Consider the following 19,957-nt stretch of genomic DNA (forward strand, 5'->3'; position numbering starts at 1 on the left):
GTCTTTGAAAAAAGAATTTAGCTCACACCTTCACTTCCTTCAGACTGGATTCAGAAGCAAACTAAAAGGAGGAGAAAATTTCACTTGGTGATTCTCTTTTAACCACCTATTTTGCCCAAGTTTTTACTTGTGCTAGTGGCCTGAAGTAAATGTTTAATATATGAAAAGCACATAAAGTTAGTCCCTCAAAATCTGTCCAACATATAAATAATAAAAGGCATCTAATAACAGTGTCTTTCAAAAGATAGACCGTCTAGCTATCTAGACGGAGCTTCTAGAGTGGCCGAGTGAAGACCTCTGTAAATTCACACCTCTATAAAAGCAAGGAAAACACTGACAAACGTTGTCAAGATTAACTTGTTCAGAACTCTAGAAATTAAGCAAACACTTGCAAAAATCTGAAGAGCAAGTATTCAAGAAAGACCACTGAACACCCATAAGGACATCAGTGTTCCTGGTGATGTAACTGGATGTACTCATGATCTCGAGCACAGCTCCATGGTAGTGAAAAGACAACCCCAGAATGAGACAAAATATTTACAAATCATATATCTGATCGGGGCTTGTATCTGGAAAATGTAAAGAATAATTAAAACACAATAACAAAAGGACAAGCTGATTTTTTAAATAAACAAAGTATCTGAAGAGACATTGCTTCAAGGATGATAAACAAATGCCCAATAAGCTCATGGAACGATGCTTGAGATCATGAGGTGTCAGGGAGATCGAAATCGAAACCATGGGGCAGCCGGATGGCTCAGTGGGTTAGGCCTCTGCCTTCGGTTCGGGTCATGATTTCAGGGTCCTGGGATCAAGCCCCACATCGGGCTCTATGCTCAACGGGGAGCCTGCTTCCCCCTCTCTCCCTACCTGCCTCTCTCCCGACTTGTGATCTCTCTCTCTGTGTCAAATAAATAAATGAAATCTTGAAGAAAAAAAAAAAGAAATCGAAACCACAGTGCCATATCACTTCACACCCCCTCGGATGGCTATAATAAAAAAGATAGACAATGACAAGTATTGGCAAGGATGTGGAGAAATTACAGTCCTGATATTGCTGGTGGGAATGTAAGATGGTGTAGCCAACATTGGAAAAATGTTTGGCAGGTCCCTAAAACATTAAACAGGTTAAAAACAAGACAACAGCTCCTCCCCCCATGAAGTTGCTTATGTTAAGTCCCACATCATCAAACCAAGACTTAACTTACTTACAGTTTTGGCTCTCCAGGGAATGGAATCTCAAACCACTCAATCAGGAGTTGCCTGATCAGCATTAGCTAGGTGACATGCCCCATAGACCCCTGCCATACCCTAAAGGAAAGTAACCTTGACATAACCAATAGGCTTTTTTGCCTAGTAGAACTTCCTTGTTCCTTCTCCCTTCTGCCTATGAAAATCTTTGATATTGCACAGCTCCTCAGAGCTCCTTTCTCTCTGCTAGATTGGATGTTGCCCAATTCTTGAACTATTGAATAAAACCAATAAGATCTTCAAAATTTACTCTGATGAATTTTATTTTTTAACACATAACTTACCATACAACCAATCAATTCCACTCCTAGATATCTCCCCAAGAAAGCTGAAAACATATCTGCACAAAAACTTACACAGATGTTTGTAGAAACATTATTTATCATATCCAAAAAAATGGAAACCACCTAAATGCCCACTAATGGATGAATGGTTAAATAAATTGTGGTACATCCATACAATGGAATACTACTCTGCAACTAAAGGAACAGGAGTATGGATACATGCTTTGAAAACATTGTGTCAAGATACATATTGTATGATCCCATTCTTATGAAACGTCCAGAATAAGCAAATCCGGAGAAGCCAGAAGTGTATTGGTGGTGCCAGGAGGTGGGGGGCATGAGGAATGGAAACTGCTAATGGGAAGGAAAAAGGTTCTTTACAGGGCACTGAAAATGGTCTAAAATATCATGGCAATGCTTGCATGACTCTGTGAATATACTAAAAACCACTGACCTGTACACATTAAATGGGTTAATGGTAGGGTATGTGAATTACATCTCAATAAAGCTGTTTTTAGAAGTGCTATATGATGTGAACCGGCCAAAGGTGCCTAGCTACCTTAGTTGATAGGGCATGAGACTTAATGCGAACAGGCTGATCACCAATCAGAGACCTAAGAGGAAGGGGCTGACTGCTTGGATCACTTCCCTGATTGTTCTAGACTAGTCCATCTCAAATCCAGAGCAAGGTAAAGATTCAGATAGGGATGGTAGTAACTCCAAACAGCTTTAATCCCATTAGGTCTATGCCTGACAAGGGAAAATGGCTGCACAGCACTGCCACAGGCAGTCCAAATCAACCCAATTTATTGCTTCTACAGAGCACCCAAGCCTCTCCTGAACTATGCCGATGCCTCTCAATACACCAAAGCTACCTAATATGTCTCAGCTTCATCATCTCAAATAGTTGGCTGCATTATCTCTGCCATGGGTAGGGGAAAATAATGTTCCTCAAGCAGAGACTGCATGCCCATAACAACAGTGTTACAGAACATGTATTAATATTATTATTTCTATTTTACAAATTGGGAGACTGAGGCATGGAATAGTTAGGTGATTTGGCCAAGATCACAGAGCTATTCAGCAGCGTGGCCAGGATTTAAACCCATGCTAGTCCCAACCACAATGTGCTTAACCAGGATGTTGTTCGGCCTTCCAAGAAAAGCCCCTTCACACTCTTCCTACTCAGTCTCCCCACTTCTTACACCTGTACAGCCATTGAGCAAAGAACAGTTCTGTGTCTCGTTTGCCTGGTTCCCATTTTTCCCCCAAACATAGTTTTCATATGGTTTAAATTCTCTGTTCTCCCCAACGAGAGTCCAACATTGTTTCCTATGTTGTTTTCCCAGGCTCCCACCTGTGTAGCACATCAATGAAGGTGCACAAAATTCTGTGCAAACATTCAATGCAAACCTTGGAGCCTTCCCTCCACCTCTAGCTCAGCTGTCCCCTTTCAGTACTCCCAAAACTCCTCTCGTCCCCAGTGCTATTGCTCACCACCAGTAGAAACTCATCATGGCCATAAGACAGGTCAAAGCCTTTGGGGCAGGTAGAAATGTAGGCAAAAAACACTTCAAAATAAGCATAGTTTAAGCACATGCATGGCTAGCAGTGTCTAAGAGCAAAGACTTTGGGGCCAGCCAGCTGTGGGTTGAAATCTCAGCTCCAATAGTGGTGTCATTTTAGCCAACTTACTTAACTTCTTTGAATTGCCATTTAAATTCTTCAAAACCTGGATAATAATATCTCTCTCTCCAGGGGTCCTGAGGACTGAACGAAATTATAATGAACGCCAGACACATATTCTGAACTCTTTTTTTAAAATATTTTATTTATTTATTTGACAAAGAAAGAAAGATCACAAGTAGGCAGGGCAGCAGGCAAAGAGAGAGGGAGAAGCAGGCTCCCTACTGAGCAGAGAGCCTGATGTGGGGCTCGATTCCAGGACCCCGGGATCATGACCTGAGCTGAAGGCAGAGGCTTAACCCACTGAGCCACCCAGGCACTCCCATATTCTGAACTCTTAATTAAGAAATACAATCACCTATAAAGCAGTAAACATGAGTCATTTTTGGCAAACCGTAGTAATTAACTTTGCCACTATTGGTGAATAATGGGAGAGAAGTCTGGAAAGGCAAATTGAGACCAAACCAAGATAGGCCTTTAAAAATTAGGAAAATTTTGGACAAATGAGAAGAGTGATAATGTTTGGGGGATTCAGGAGAGAAAGTGAGGGCGGGGGAGGGGAGGGAAAGGGAAGGAAGCAGAATGGATGGGAGAGAGGGAAGGGGAGGGAAAGTGGGGGAGGGAAGCAGAAGGGAAGGGGGAACAGAGCGGAACAGAAGGGATGGGGAGAAGAGGGGTGGGGAGGGGAGAGTAGGGGTGGGCTGGGGAGAAGGGAGAGGAGCAGAGATTGGAGGGAGGGAAGAGAGGTTGCTTTAAAAAACGAGAATTGAGCAAGTTACTTGGAATTCCTCTGTAGTACATTAATATTAATATATTGTAGTACATTAATATTTTGTAATCCCATTACACTGTGAACTTTATGAGCATATGAATCATGTCCATTTTGTTTACCACTCTATATTCAGAACCTTGCATAATGTAGTAGTCCATACTAAATGCTTATTATTTTTTGAATGAACAAATAAATTACGATGATCGGTGTTACAAATAAAGATTCCAAGTATTTGAGCATAGATGACTCAAAGAATACAGATTGGACCTGCAGAGGAAATAATGAATTTAAATTTTGGACTCTATGAGTTTGAGAAGGCTGTAGCACATTCCAGTATTCATATCTAGCAAAATTCCATATGCATAACTGATAGGTCAGGAAAGGAGGGGCTAGAGCAGTGTAGCTACCAGTGTAGCAGGTAGAGTTATTAGCATACGGGTAGCAGTTGAACTCACGTGGGAAGAGGGACGTTTTAAATAAGAGACAGCCTCCGGAAGTGACGCCAGTAAGAGGGGCGCAAAGGAAGAAAGCGGGTGGATTTGCAGTTGAAGATAGTCTGAACAGCGGAGAGTTCAGGGGGAAAAATAACGCTTGAATATGAGAAGATTCAGAAGAGACTGGTCTCGTGGCAGAGACTCAGGAAGATACCAACGGAGAAGGGAATATTTTGACGAGGAGCCAGAAACCAGTTATTCATGGTAAGGCTATAGAGTATCTAATTGATTTGACCACCCAAAATTTGTCAGTGCCTATGAGGTCAATGGTTTTAAAGGATGCTGGACAGTGAAATCAGGTTGTAATGGTAGTTAAAACTCTCGAGCTTGAACCCTAGTTTGTGACCCTGAACAGGTTAATCAACTTGTGCCTTAGCTATAAACCGGAGAGGATTACATCATAGAGTTATTGAAGTAATAAGTGAATGTAGATTAAAATGCTTAGAAAAAGTACTTGCTCATGGTCATCAGGCAGTAAAATTCTAGCTATTCTTAGTCGGTTGCAGAAGGTGGTAAATGGCAGTGTATACTAATCTTCATTTGGAGTCTGAGACAAAAAACGTATGTTAGAATGAAGGAACTTGATAAGCCTTTCCTTATGAATAGCAGATAACCAAATCCGTGATTTGTGAATAATTTTAGGAATACTACTGAGACCGTTGGGATTCAATTCAGTGAGGTTAGATTCTTCTAGAATGTTCCAGAACTTTAAATCCTTCTCCACCAGTCATGCGCAGAGTGGTTGCCTACTTCACCAAACTCCACCCCTTTTTCCTATAGGCTACAGAGTTAGCTGGTCTCCTCGAGTTCCTCATTGGTCTTCGACTAGCCTTGGACCCGCCTCTTGGAGCAAAGAAGCCCCGCTATTGGATCGCTTAGATAATCTTTGCTTGTCCCCTGTCGCTAGGAAAATGGATACTTTCGGTTAGAGTATCTCGTTTATGAAAGCCGAGTATTTTTTTTCTCTCCCCGAAGTAGATAAATAGCTAACAAATGAATACAGAAGGCAGATAGGAGGGTACGTCGGAACTGAAGGGACGTGTACTTAAGGTGGGAACATCGGGGTGCTTTTAACAACGGACTGAGCTACTTCCGGGGGAGAATGGGCGGGTAGAGAATTCGGCGTTTGGCGGGTTTAGCCGTCTTCCTAAATATTTGGTCTTGCAGCAGCCGAGAGCGCCGGACACGTGAAGAGGTAGTGACGCCGCCACTGCCAGAACAGGCTGCTTCGGGCTCCCTCATGGCCACGTCCGTGGTGAGTGCCGGGGCCGCGGCAGGGTGCCGGGGCGCCGCGGCTCGGGCAGCGGAGGGGAGGGGCGCTGGGGCGGGCTGCCTGGCGGTCACGTGGTCCAGTGGCGAATCAGGGCCTGGCCCGCTGGGCTCCGGGGGCGGGATTCCCTTTCTGTAGCCCCTCTTGGTCCGTAGCCCCCCTATTCCCCCACTGCCCCCCAAACCCCAGCGTTTGTGTAGTCTCTTTCTCCTGGAAAGGACTCTGAGATGGGAATTGGCGAGAGGCAGGAATGTTGGGGTCTCTTTATGGCTTGAGATCTTTTATTCTTCATTATTTCCCTTTACAAATAACTTTCCATTCCCTGACAGAGAAATGAAACGGATTCTTAATTCAAATAATAGGCTGGGCTCCGTGAATGGCTGGGGAAAAGGTACTTACTAATTATGCGGCAGGAGAAAACCCCAACAGCATTTCTCTTCTTCGGTTCTGCAATTCTTGGCAAACGCCAGCGAATTTTTACATAATGTGGGGAAGTTCCATAAGTATGTAGTTTTTCAAGTATTTCGTTGGCCTTTATTTCGTACTCTTATTTTGTCCCCACTGAGCAACTCCTTGTCATAACTTCTGATTCAGCTCTCTCCCCCCCCCCACGCCCTTTTTAAGGTTCAGACCACATCATTTCTGTTAAGGTTAATGTTTTGTAAAACATTGGAAGCCTACAGTACTTAAACAGCACCAGTTACCAAGGAAAGATTATCAATTCCAATTTAAGATGAGAACACTAATGAGGGATGACTATGTCCTAAATACACGTACTTTAAAGTGGTGGAAAATGTAAAAACTGGAAACTCGAGCCCTGAATTTTTATTTTTTTTAAAGATTTTATTTGACAGAGATCACAAGTAGGCAGAGAGGCAGGCAGAGAGAGAGAGAGGAGAAAGCAGGCTCCCTGCTGAGCAGAGAGCCCAATGTGGAGCTTGATCGAGGACCCTGGGATCATGACCTGAGCCGAAGGCAGAGTCTTTAACCCATCGAGCCATCTAGGCACCCTAAGCCCTGAACTTTATAATGTTCTAATTTATATAGAAGAATATGGACTGTGTATGGAGGCACAGAGTGACTGAAATAAATCATTAGTTTTTGTTGGTGGGTTTCTGTTTGTTAGGGGTTGGAGGGGTGGTAATGTACAGGTCTGAATTTTTTCTCCTAGGATTTTAAGACTCATGTAGATCAGGCGTGTAGAGCTGCTGAGGAATTTGTCAATATTTACTATGAGACAATGGACAAAAGAAGACGGGTGAGTGTTATAGACTCTACTACTCTTTGTTAAGTACCAGGATTTTTTGTCTTTTGTTTTTTCTTAGCCTTAGGCTTACATAAGTGATCATTGTGGACTTGTTCTTTAGAAGTGCGTTGTTTAGGGAAAGATGGGTATGATATTATGACAGACAGAGATCACAAGTAGGCAGAGAGGCAGGCAGAGAGAGAGGAGGAAGCAGGCTCCATGCTGAGCAGAGAGCCCGATGTGGGACTCGATCCCAGGGCCCTGAGATCATGACCTGAGCCAAAGGCAGCGGCTTAACCCACTGTGCCACTCAGGCGCCCGGGTATGATATTATGGAAGTGTGGGTTCTGGGATCCTCTCTCAGCTTTGCATCTACTTAACTCTGTGAGCCTGGGCAAACTGCTAACCTCTTCATTTTATTTTTACAGTGGTAAGTGAGAAGTAACTTAATGCACTTGACATGGGGCTTGACATATGTTTACTTAGATATGTTACCTTTTTAATCCCATCATTCAGTCAATATGCTTTAAACAGCATTAGTGCTAGTAAACAGCATTAGTGTTATTGAAGGAGTTCCCCATTACAGGGAATGTTCCTTGATTTGCTTGTTTAATTTCCAATATTAGTAATTTCTGATTAAAGCTCACAGCTGTAGTAAGTTCTGATTAAAGCTCACAAATATGACCCACATGGTTTGGATACTTTTAGTTTTCAACAGAGCAAGTACTCATGTCATCAGCTTATTTGTTGTGATTTATCCCTGAGTCATATCTTCTAAGTAATTGTTTCAGTATGTGCTGGAGTCTTGCCTAAGCCTCTTATCAGCATAGGACTGCTTTAGAGCACTTTCTTTATGCTGCAGGTAGAGAAGTTAATCTCACAAAATCTCTCTTTTTTTAAGGCAGAAGATAAAAGAAGTTTCTGGTACTGATGTTTGACAAGGGACCTGCCAATAGATGTTTATTGTGTCTTGCACAATAAACTTACTTTCAAAAGTAAAGTAGCAAAAAAAAAAAAAAGACAACATAGTTTTATTACCATAGTCAAGATAAGGAGCTGGTCTTTGCATCCAAGTGAAATTTTAGGATTAAGCAAATAATCTGTCCTGTGACAAGCTAACCTCCTTTGACTAGCTCCTGTTCCTACAGGGTTAACTGTTGAATTCTGCCTTATGTGGGCATTAATTTACATGACTTAGCAAAGACCTGTACTAGCAAGTAATTGTGATTCTTTTGAACAAAATACGGTGTTTGAGTAGTACTAAAAGAATTCTTCCTAACACATACAACATTAAATGGTTCAAACATCAAATGACTCACGTGTATATAAACACTAGGGGTGGAGTGGCCAGGTAGGACCCGATCGACGAATTAGAAACCAGAGAGGGACTAAACCCGGTCTGGGGCTGCATGTGCTTAAAACTCATAATCTTAAATCATTTTAACAAAAAGAAACCGAAACTTCAAAACCCTCTTCCAACTTGGATACAAAGTGTTTTCATAGCTAAAGTGAAATCATCTCTATTAAATCCAAAATGATCAGTCAGACACCTTCTTTGCTCACATTATCTTCCAGGGGGAGGGGACAAGGGGAGTGGAAATAGAGGTAGAACCATGGAAATGTTTATATGTCACCTGTAGTCCCTTGATCCATTTCTATAAAATGCTTCTCTAGAAACAAAATCTTTACCTTTTTTTCCTCTTTAAGGCACTAACCAGGCTGTATCTGGACAAGGCCACTTTAATATGGAATGGAAATGTTGTTACAGGGCTGGAAGCCCTAACTAATTTTTTTGAGATGTTGCCTTCTAGTGAGTTCCAGGTCAATATGTTAGATTGCCAACCCGTGCATGGTAAGATCACGTTCTTTCAACGTTTTCTTTTGTTTTCCTTTAGTGAGCACTAAGCTTGAATGCCAAAAGCAGCAAGCAACTTGTAGCAATAGAAATACTTTTTGAGCATGTTAAAAATGAAAAATTCAGCAGTCAGATTAAATTATTGGTTTTCATTTAGGTGCATCTAATTCCAGAAGACCACTAGCCTTCTGTTGGATTGTGTGATTATGGTTTATTAAAAATGAGTGAGAAGTTGAGGCTAAGTGTGCTTTTGATTGTTGGGCGAGAACTGAATTATCTGTCGTCCCTGAATAAACAGCTCCCTTTTGTGCCTTGAAATGTTTCCAGAGAAAAATTATACCAGTTTCTGATTAATGTTATTATCTTACAACCTACTGAAATTTCACAGAAGAAATTTATTCTGTTACAGGAAAAAATAATTTGGCAAGACAGAGTTTGATTCAAGGTAGATTGATGTGATATGTAAGATTGACCTCTAGGTGGGGTCCTAAACGTCAGAAGTAGTAGTTCAGGGTGATTTTCTTTCCCCTTTGTAGTTCTTAAAAAGAATAGCTTAAGAAAGCAAAGTACGAAAAAGTTCTGTTAGAAACACAACGAAATATTAATAAATACAGAAATCAAATGGTCCTCTGCAAAAAGCACTTCATTAGAGTCCCCAAACCCCTTCTGGACTGAAAATAATTTTAATATGCTTTGAAACAATAATTTCATTTTCTGCCTTTGGGTGTGCATGCTCAAGGTTATGCTCAAGGTAAAGAAAGTTTATGAAACTTTTTTTTCTGTATTGTTAGAAGCAATGTCATTTAAGCCTGAAGATCTGCTTCTTTAGAGATAGAAACTGTGACTTCTTCTCTTTTTTTATTTTATGTGGGTGAAGAGCAAGCTACTCAGGCCCAGACCACAGTTCTTGTTGTGACCAGTGGAACTGTGAAGTTTGATGGAAATAAACAACACTACTTCAACCAGAACTTCCTGCTGACTGCCCAGTCGACTCCTACCAACACCGTGTGGAAGATTGCAAGTGACTGCTTCCGTTTCCAAGACTGGGCTAGTAGTTAAAAGGGGGCAGAAGTCCATTCTTGTTTGGTCCATTAGTTCCAGCAACAGAAATTTATGTGAAGTAATTCATTTTATTATGGAAGCACTATAAACTAATATGTGCTGAAGCTGTTTTCTTTAATACTTTATTATTCCTAGCAGCATCTTTTCTAGTGGCTGCCTGTTTGGATCCTTGCCCTTAAGAGCTTTAATGCGAGTTTTTTACATGCCTTATATACATTTCACTAATGACATTCTTGTGAGAATATTGCACATGTGGTCTCTGTATTAACACATACACTGTGAGCCCAGCCTATTGCAAAAATGAAACCCTTTTATAATACTATCTATGGGATATCAGCACAATGTAACTCTCTGGGAGGAAGTAGAGTTTTTGTTGTTGTTGTTATTAGCTTAATTTTTTAGTAAGACATATCCCTATTTTCAGTAAATGCTGGTAATGCAGTTTTAATATAAGGCTTATCCATATCAGTTTCTTGAAAACATTATTAATTTAGGTTTGCATAGCTGCTCTGACTTATTAGCATGTAGAGATGTTCAGTAGTCTTTTTCATGTTAAGTATTTGTTTTATGTAGGCATGTTTTCTTATGGAGTGAATTAATCTACTAAAATGTTCCCAGTTGATACTTGAGTATTCGATATACTCAGTGGTTTAAAAACAAAACTACTTGAGATTTTTCTTGGCAGCTCCAAGTTTATAACTTTAGGTAACGAATGGTAGTAGCACTAATAGCTTTAATGGGAGAATGGGGAGTGAGAAATGGAGAGGATCCAAGGTTGGCCAAAAGTTAAGGAGGGTGGCCAAATGGTAAATTTTTGGTACTTGTTTTCTACCTCTTAAAAGTGTAGCCTATTTTGAGGATTTAAGTCATAAATTATCCTTGCCAAAATGGTCCCGAGTGTCACTTTTGTTCAAAGAATGCTTTTGAAAGGTTCTTCCAGTTCACCTCATACTTATCACCAATTTATGTCTCAGATTTATTCAAGAACTTCTGGGGGTAAGATGTCAGCAATAATGCTGACCCTGCAGGGTCTGACAGGAAAGTGGGAAACAAAGCCATTGCTATCTCTATGGGACACTCTTAGCTTCTAAGTCTTCCATGTGAACTTCAGGCCAAAAGTCTCCTATGTATTACCCATCCCCCAAAGTCAGTGATTTGTTCTCTGTGTTTTACACTGTCAATTGCTTTTGTTTTTTTTTTCTTTCTTTTCTTCCCTATTTAAAGTTAAAATTATTTAATTTGATGATTCGTTCTTCTATTGACTAAACAGAACTGTTTGAAAGCATGTTCCTGTCATGTGGCTAGCTCTTGGTCTTTTTAAAGAGAAAACAGAGGACAGCAGATTTTCATAAGCTCCTAGACTTCAGAGGAACAAGTTGATTCGTGTTCCATCTCAACATCTAAAGAGAAAAAGCTAGCTTTGGTTTTTGTTAAACTTTAGATTTTTCTCCTTTCTTGCGTTTATTGTTTCAGTGTTTTTAAGCTCAATGTGCCAGCTTTGTTTCTCCATCGCAGCTCAGAGTTAGGGTTTCTCATCACTTGCTTTGAAAACCAGCAATTCATTCACGCTTGCCCCAAACTACACATTTTACTTCTGATGTGTTAAGAGAATAGAATTAAATATGGAAGGAAGGGGTGGAACTGAAATGTAGCCCACACCCTCTTGTAATACTGATCAAAACTTATGTGTTATATAAGGCCTACTGAAAGTGAGCTCATTCTAACTTTGGATTGGCCATCTAAACCTATACCTTGAGCAGGCAACAGTCAGTGCCCGAACACCGCCTTTTGCCTTGTAGAGAATGGTCTCAAGTGAAACTGCACATAACTAGCAATAACTGACGAGTGGTTATATTATATGTTTTAAGACTTCTATATACATTGATTTTTCCAAACTCTGTAGACCTTTTAAATGGCTGGAACTACTCTTGTATGGACTAAGACTGTATTTTTTTGACATGATATTTTTGTAACTTGAAAAAATAAAATAAAATTTGCCTTGTGTCACATTTTCTCAAGCTTGTTTTAAGGTCTTTTAATTTTTTTTAACTTGAGAAGTTAGTTGTATCTTTACCATAGGAAGTTTTTCAAACTAAAAAAAAAAATACACAGGTTAGAATGTTGAAAATGGGTTGACAACCTGGATTTTGTCCTTGCTCTAGCCCATCCTGTTCTTTGCCTACCACATACTCACACTCACTAGATCCCCTGTTTGAGCCAGCAGCGAGGTTTCCAGTGAGATGTTGGAAATTTTAACCTTGAGAAACTTTAGCCAAAATGCTGGATTCAGCAGGTAGTTAAGCCAAAAGACAGTTGGTTTCCAGAAAGAGGGGTCCCATTAATTTCAATTCTACCTTAAAAATGTGTCACCAGGAACTTGAAGAGGAGTGAGAAGAGGCAACAGCCCTTGAAACCATCTCTTCACAGATGCACTTACTTTTCACAATTTAATATCCCTGAGATTGGCCTGGATCCTAAACTGATGCCGAATCATACTTGAATAGGCTCTCCCCCCTTTTCTCAGTAGTACCAAAAATACTGGTGAGTCTTAAAATCAATGGCATCTTAGATGAGGTTGATAAAGTCTAGCAATGATTTACCTAGATAAAAATGGTTAGGAGTCTACTTAGGTTGGAATTTGCAGGCGTAGTGGAAGGAAACAGCCATAAGCCTAGGAAGCTAGTACCTCAGGATTCAAATTTTGTCAAGTTATTTGCATGATTAGCTTTATGTGGCTGGAAGAGCCATTGAGCTTATTTAAATATGCATGAGCCTCAGTGAATTGGAACTTAACGTGTGACTGGTTTTTGGAAATTATCTAGTAATAAAGGATGTGTTTCAAAGATAATCGCAGTGAGGTTAAAGGGTCCATGTGTTTGTAGAAGGAGCAAGCAGTCCAAAAAAGGCTAGAAGATACTAGGAGTTCCCTTATTCTGGAATATTGCTGGATTGACTTATTTGAAAGTGAGGCAGGAAATCTGGTAGAAGGGCACTTCATTTGCTAATTTTTGTTATTTAATACAGGACATAGAAAAGACACACATGGTATGAAGGGTAAAGATAGGTGGAAATGGGGCATAGTTAGCTTTTAGATTTAACAGTTGGCTCTATACGATGAAAATATTTCATCAAAACACTTGGCTACCAAACGGTGGTATTCTATTAATAAATATTTGTCTTTCATTGCCAAATGCAGCTTTCTGTACAAAAGAGTTCTCAGTGACCCTGTGTGGGCTGTATAGGTCAGTCCGCTCCCTAGAGAAACACTAAAAAGAGGAAACAGTATTGCCATAATAACATATCCAATGAAGCTAGGATAGAGCCTTTATCTCACATTGAAGTGTATGTATCTTCTAAATTGGTGGCTTTCAAAGGTTTTGCCTGAACACACAATAAGAAGTATAAAATACCACAATCCAGCACACAGATGCATACATGTGGCAAATGAAATGTTATGTCCAAAAGAAACCTCATGCATACTACTTGCAATTTGTTCTGGTACTTTCTATTTCACTGTACTAGGTTTTTTTGAAAATTCTGATCACAGCCTTCTGCATAGATTTTTTACAACTCCTTAATGGACTGTAGAAGCCCTTTGGAAAACAAAAAGGAACAAACATGTAATTTTTACTATCGCTTTCTAGTGAGGGATGGGGTTGGGCAGTTTGGGAAAAGTGGTGCCATGTGTCAGCCATGTCACCATGACTTAGGAATGATCAAAAACTTCCTCCTCTCATAGTTGCATGTCATAATTGCAGAGGGCCATGAAAGGCAGCACTGTTTTCTTCCCTGTCGTTGTCTTGCTCCTAAAGTTCAGAGGTAAGGAAGCAACTGTTTAGTCTCTAGGCAGAATCTGAAGAGTAGCATGTGTGGCAGCGAAGACTTGAAATGGGGAGGAGGCCACCAGATTTCAGGTGTCCAAGAAGAGTAATGAGAAGGCATTCTGGCAGAAACCCTCTGAACATGGTCTGATACTGCATAAACTGTATTTTGGTCTATTTTAAGTCAATCCTCTCTCTGTGTGTGTGTGTTCCCTTTCCCTTTCTTCTTGAACATTCCAGATATGGTATATCAGCCCCTTGGTTTAACACAAGCTATGGTGGTCTCGATGGAGTCAATCCAGGTCCCAGACCCAAAGGAGACCTGTAGTCTCAGGCTGATCCTGTGACCTTTGGTGACTCACTTACTCTGGGCCTCGATCTTTGTCTGTTGCATTGAGATTTTCCTTGTCTGGCCCCCTCCGGGTGGTTGTGAGGCTTGAATAAGCCAACAGATGTGAAAACACTGCACAAGACAATTTGCACAAGACAAAGATTCATTGGCTTTGGTCTCTCCCCAGATTCTGGTTCTTTGAGGGTATAATCAGGTGACAGAAATTGCTGTTCACAACCACAACTTGCCACGGCCTATACGAGACTTCAGCTGCACAAGGCTCAGATTACATCAATACAGAGAGAAAGGACTGTTTACTATACAAAAGCAATTTAGGCTCTTCAGGGGAAGCAGGAGTAACAATACACAATTGACTTTTTTTTATTATTGAATTTTTTTATTTGTTTATTTACAGCATAACAGTGTTTTTGAGAGGTCTTTCCATCATGGGGGGAAAGAAATGGCCTAGAACATTATCGATTCCAATTCTCTTCCACAAGGACAGGAAATCAGGGAAGAGGGGTCAGTAGCATAAGTGGCAGGTGCCACCAGCCCTCTTGGAGCCCTGAGCTTCCTGAGCTGGTCAACACACAATTTGTCCCCCTATCCTTTTGTACTGTTTCTCAAAGAGCCTGGAATGATTTCTCCAATAAGCTTATCTGTCTGTCTGTGGCACCCTGAATTCCCAGTAGTCTGGGCCCAATCTCATAGCTAATAATTCAATGGCTTTGGATGTTGCTGGATGAAGAGAGAGAGAGAGGAAAGGCAAACCTGGGAGTAGGGACCAGAGGAGAAATTAGCTGGTGGGTTGGGGGTGGGGACAGTTGGGGAAATGTTGCTTTCCAAACAACTGGAAAGAAAAGGGGAGGACATGGGAGAGAGAAACCAGGAAATAGAGGCTCCCTGTACAGAGGATTTATAATCACACTGGAAGGGAAGGCATGGTGGTTAAGGAAGCCCTTCCACCTCGGAATAAGGACTGCAACTAAAAACATAAATACACTCACACATCTCTGGGGGACCAGTGGCAAAACTAGGAACTAGGGGGCCTCCTACCTCTGTACACTTTCTCCCATTTTTCTGGGGCCCTACTTTGTTTTGCTTCCCAAGGGCCCCTCAGTTGCTGACTCTGGACTATTCTGCCTTCTTTTCAAATCCCCTTTCTCATCCTCTCTGGATCTCCTTTGCCCTAAGGTTCATTCCCTCAAGATCCAGCTTCCGTTTTCAAGCTCAGTTTGTTAACTCACATGCTCACTATGGAAGTGATTGGCTTCAAGGTTGTACTTTGTCTGGAAGCAGGTGCAACCGTACTAGAACTCAAAGACATGACCACTAATCTTGGCCCTTTGGGCGTATGTTTTGTGTGTGACGGATGGGAGAAGCTTGATTTGTGCCCCTCAAACTCTACCTTGCAGAAGGCAGACTTCAACATACTATTTATTTATTGTCAGCTATCAATGTGCCCTGCATATAACCTCCCAAATATCTTACCAATGATGCATTCTTTTGACTTCTGTTCACTGTGGGAAATGTCTTTTATTCCACTGTGGCTCTCACCTAGCTGTTAGTGGCCCGAGAACCCTCCCAAACTCCATTTCTGTCCCCCATCCTTCTCATTAGCCTGCAGAGCCCCTTTGGTAGCAGCCTGGGAAAACTCTAGAACGTCGTGTTGGTGTGAACTAATGGGTCGACTTGGAGTCAAAGAGACTTGGAGGTGAATTGGGGACTTGTCACTTACTAGATGTGTGATCCTTTAGCAAGTTATTAATACTATACCAGAGCCCCCCACTGCCTTAACTACAAAAGGGGGCATAATACTTCCGTGGCAAGGTCATTGTGAAGCTTTCATGAGGTAAAAACCGTACTGGGCCTGGCACAGAGTAGTAACATACCTAACTGCCATTAAGCACCTACATGAGCCAAGCAATACTGAACACCTCGCACGCATTATTACCTCGTTTGGCCCTGGGAAATTTTTTGAAAATACGGCAGTTGAGGCTCCAACAAGAGAGTCACTTGTCCAAAGCCACTCCGTGGCAGAAGTAAGATCCAATAGCAGGCCTGTGTGATCCTTAACCATTATGAGAGAATTATAAGCACATCACGAACGGTGGTGAATCCGGGAGCTGCTGTGTCCTCCTTTCTTAGAGCCAAGCCTGGAGAACCAGCCACCCATATGCCCTGAGTATATAGATGCACCCACTCAGCATCTGCCTTTGTGGGCACTTACTCCCTTCCTCCCTGGCAGGATGGCTCCTAGAACTGAGGGTCAACATAGAGAAGCATATTCCGTACATCAGTCACAAGTGAGGGCAGGTCTGGGGCTCCTATCTGGAGGAAAAAATACGATAGCGATAGCACAGAGCAGGAGCCACTCTCACCAGCCCCACCCCCGCACCACTCCTTGTAAGGCAGGAAGTCCCTCACCGCAAAGCTGCAAACCCCGTCTTGGGAAGGTCACCAGGTGATATGTTGTAGGACTTCTCTAAAGGGTTCTCCTTGCTCTGTAGCTATCTCCTGGCTTGGCCCTGACTTTCAGATCCATACCGACAGCCTGCCCAATCCTGCTTCTGCGCTCCCATCCTCTCATGAGTGCTGTATCTGTAACAATGTTCAGAGATTTCTCTGCCTAATCCTGCTTCCTCTCTCTCTCTCTTTCACAGGTGTCCACCCTCAATCAACCATGTGCTCCTAACTCCATCCCGGTATCTGCTTACTAGAGAATCCAAACTGACCCCCATGTCTCTAGTCTGTCCTTTGTCGACCTGAAGAACTGATGAGTATGGAGAGTGAGTGTCTGGCGGCTTCTCAGGCAGGTACCCTAGTAGCCTGCTTGACCATGACCATGGATCCTTCCATGGGCAAGGAGGGGGGAAAAAAAACAACAGGAGACAAGGACTCAATGGGAAAGGCCCATACCCAGGCTATGGAAGGGGCTTCCTAGCTACTTGGGCAGAAGGTTGGAGTCCTGGCTGACTCCATTTGGCTCTCCGAAGGTTGGAGTCAAAGAGGGGATGGAGAGACATTTGGGCTGTCCAGGGATGGCAGACAGGGACAAGAGATGGAGGATGGGGAAGAGAATGCTGGGGAATGGGAGTACGGCCCAGATTGTACTGTTAGTATTCACCAGGGGACCCCAGCATTCTGGCATTGTAGCACATAACTGATCCTTTCCAAATACAAACTGGCCTGCCGAATATTTCTCTATGCCCTAGCCTTCTCTTCCACCCTCCTCCCACGCTTGCCTTGTGTGTCCTTGCACCATTGTCCCAGAACAGAGGTTCTGGATGCGGCCTGGGGTTCACAGACCTCCTAGAGCTTCAGGAGAGAGGTGTGGGATCTCCCAAGGAAATGAGTATTTACCTAGGGACAAAGGCTATAGTTTTCACCAGCATCTCAAAGGAGACCATAGTACTAAAGAAATTCCAAACTATTGGTCCAGAGTAAGTGAGTCCATTTTTATGGATTTCCTAGGCAGATCGAACACAAAAGAGGGGACCCAAAGTAATTGCTATATGAATGAATGCCTAGAAAACAGAAATGACTCTGTGTAGCAAAAATGAACTTTGAAATAAGACATAAAGCTCTTAGCATGGCACCTGACACACAGTAAGCAATCAGTAAAAAATGTTAAAATTGTTTTCCTCACCATCATCACATGGTCAGTCTATGAACAGGAATCTGGACTCTGGGCTCACTGAACAATAGTGTATTTGACCATTTTCTGCCACATTGGACATTAATAATTTTAAAAAATTTGCCCAACTCATTAGTGAGAAAACAATATTGTGTCTCAGTTTGGATTTCTTTCATTGTTAGAGAACTCGGTAACTTCTAAACTTCTACCTCTAGTCATGACCTCCAATGCCGTACTTAAAATCAACTGCCAATTCCAGTGCCTAACAGACAACTCTAACTTCATTTAGCAGGCCCCAAATCAAAATCCTACTTTGGAAAATTTTCTTAAATGTACAATTAAAGTATGGACAACAAAATCATTTAAGATAGGAGGGACTTACCATGTGTAAACTAAAGGCCTGGTCTTATCCTCCAATCTGCTGTACCTACACCATGTCTCATCTCTGTAAATGGCAACTCTATTCTCCATTCTTCCACCATGCAGGCCAAAACCCAGAAACCATCCTCAATTCCTCCCTGTCTCTCATACCCCACAGAGTCTGACCACCTCTCACCACCCCCACCAGTATCATCCTGGTCTATATCAGGATTGTTGCTCAAGCCTCCTGCCTTGCATTCCTGATCCCATTCCAGCTGATTCCCAACACAACAGAAAGAGCGGTCCTTTAAAAAATGGAAGTCTGATCATGCCACTACTCTGCTCAAAACCCTCCAGTGTCTTCCCACCTAATTCTAAGTGGGAGCTGAAGAGGAAGAGGGAGAGGTAAAATGACAGAGAGGGAGAAGTTGAGGGGGAGAGAGAGAGTGTGTGAGAGAGAGAGAGAAAGATAGAGAGATTATAAGGAATTGGCTCAGAGGCTGAGAAGTTCCAAGATCTCCCATCAGTAAACCGGAGACCCAGGAGAGCTGATGATGTAAGTTCCACTCCGAAAACCACCAAGCTCAAGACCTAAGAAGAGCTGATGTTTCAGTTCGGGATCAAATGCTGGAAAAGACCAACATCCATCTCAAACACTCAGGCAGGAGGAGTCCTCTCTTCCTCACGCTTTTTGTTCTACGTAGGCCTTCAGTTGATTAGATGATGCCCACCCACACTGGGAGGATGATCTGCTTTACTCAGTCTACCAATGCAAATGTTAATCTTGTCCAAAAACATCCTCACAGATATCCCCAGGATAATGTTTGACTAAAGAGATGGACACCCATGGCCTAATCAAGTTGACACATAAAATTAACCATCACACCATCCTTCCTAAAAAGGTACTTTTTATATCATTCTCTATCCCCCTACTCTGTTTTATTTTGTTCCAGAGCACTTTTCACCACTGATAAATTATATATCTCAGTTTTCATTGTTTGTCTTCCTCCACTGTAAGTTCCAAGGCAGAGATATTGTATATTTTGTTCACCTAGTACAGTGCTAGCAGTTAGTAGTTTCTCACTAAATATTTATTAAATAAATGAATGCTTGAACTGAACATTAGTGAGTATGAACATTTATAGCACTTCATCTGTGAAATACCACTTCCTTTCCTTTGCCAGGTTTTCCACTAAAATTTATTTCTCTTTTTCTTATTTTTTATACCTTTGGCCATGCAGATATTTTATGTCCTTTATCCAGTCAAACATGGCACTCTTTTCTTTTTTAACTTCTGATGTTCATAGTCAGCTTAGGGCAGGATTCCCTATCCCCAAATGATAACTATATCCTCTCATATTTTCTTCCAGAACTTATAGAAGTTTGGGGATATTTTATTTTCTTGGACTTTCATAAAGTTTAGATTCATCTGATTTTTTTTCACTAGGTATAAACTGTAAATAGAGAACTGACTTTATTTTTGCATTCCTATTTCAGGAAAATGTGTGTCAGCCTTGCTAATATAACTGGCCCACAAACACTGAGTTCAGTGATTCCCATAACAGATTTTCCTGCCAATCTCTGCCATGAAGAGAAGTAAGATAACCTCACCCACCTCCACTCTCTCCTATTGTCAGATGAGAAACCAAGGGATTAGGGAAAAAAGCTCTGAAACAGAACTCTGGACAGAGTTTTAAAAAGATTTTTAATTTATTTATTCAAGAGAGATAGAGAGAGAATGGGAGAGGAGCAGAGGAAGAGGGACAAGCAGGCTCCGTGCTGAGTGCAGAGCCTAATTTGGGGCTTGATCCCAGGACCCTGAGATGATGACCTGAGTGGAAACCAAGAGTCCAAGGCTTAATGGACTGAACCACACAGACACCCCAGG

General features: G+C 41.8%; 1 protein-coding gene across 3 annotated transcripts; it reads left to right on the top strand.

Moving 5' to 3' along the window:
- Nucleotides 1-5,400: 5,400 nt before the first annotated feature.
- On the top strand, nucleotides 5,401-11,917 carry NXT2 (nuclear transport factor 2 like export factor 2). 3 transcript variants are annotated; one of them, XM_045994433.1, is made up of 5 exons: nucleotides 5,401-5,537; nucleotides 5,655-5,742; nucleotides 6,929-7,015; nucleotides 8,711-8,855; nucleotides 9,736-11,917. In XM_045994433.1, the coding sequence occupies exons 2-5, from the start codon at nucleotides 5,728-5,730 to the stop codon at nucleotides 9,915-9,917; spliced, it is 429 nt and encodes a 142-aa protein (XP_045850389.1). In that variant the 5' UTR covers nucleotides 5,401-5,537; nucleotides 5,655-5,727; the 3' UTR covers nucleotides 9,918-11,917. The 3 variants fall into 3 exon arrangements, with proteins under 3 accessions (XP_045850389.1, XP_045850390.1, XP_045850391.1); XM_045994434.1 differs by having other exon boundaries at nucleotides 5,658-5,742; XM_045994435.1 differs by having other exon boundaries at nucleotides 5,401-5,505; nucleotides 5,658-5,742.
- Nucleotides 11,918-19,957: the final 8,040 nt, after the last annotated feature.

The sequence above is a fragment of the Meles meles genome, chromosome X (genome assembly GCF_922984935.1).
Source record: "Meles meles chromosome X, mMelMel3.1 paternal haplotype, whole genome shotgun sequence".
In the NCBI taxonomy this organism is placed as follows: Eukaryota; Metazoa; Chordata; class Mammalia; order Carnivora; family Mustelidae; genus Meles; species Meles meles.

Coding starts and splice junctions, on each gene's coding strand:
- NXT2 (XM_045994433.1), top strand. Junction 7,016..8,710: donor CAATGGACAAAAGAAGACGG/GTGAGTGTTATA, acceptor TTCCTCTTTAAG/GCACTAACCAGGCTGTATCT. Junction 8,856..9,735: donor AGATTGCCAACCCGTGCATG/GTAAGATCACGT, acceptor ATGTGGGTGAAG/AGCAAGCTACTCAGGCCCAG.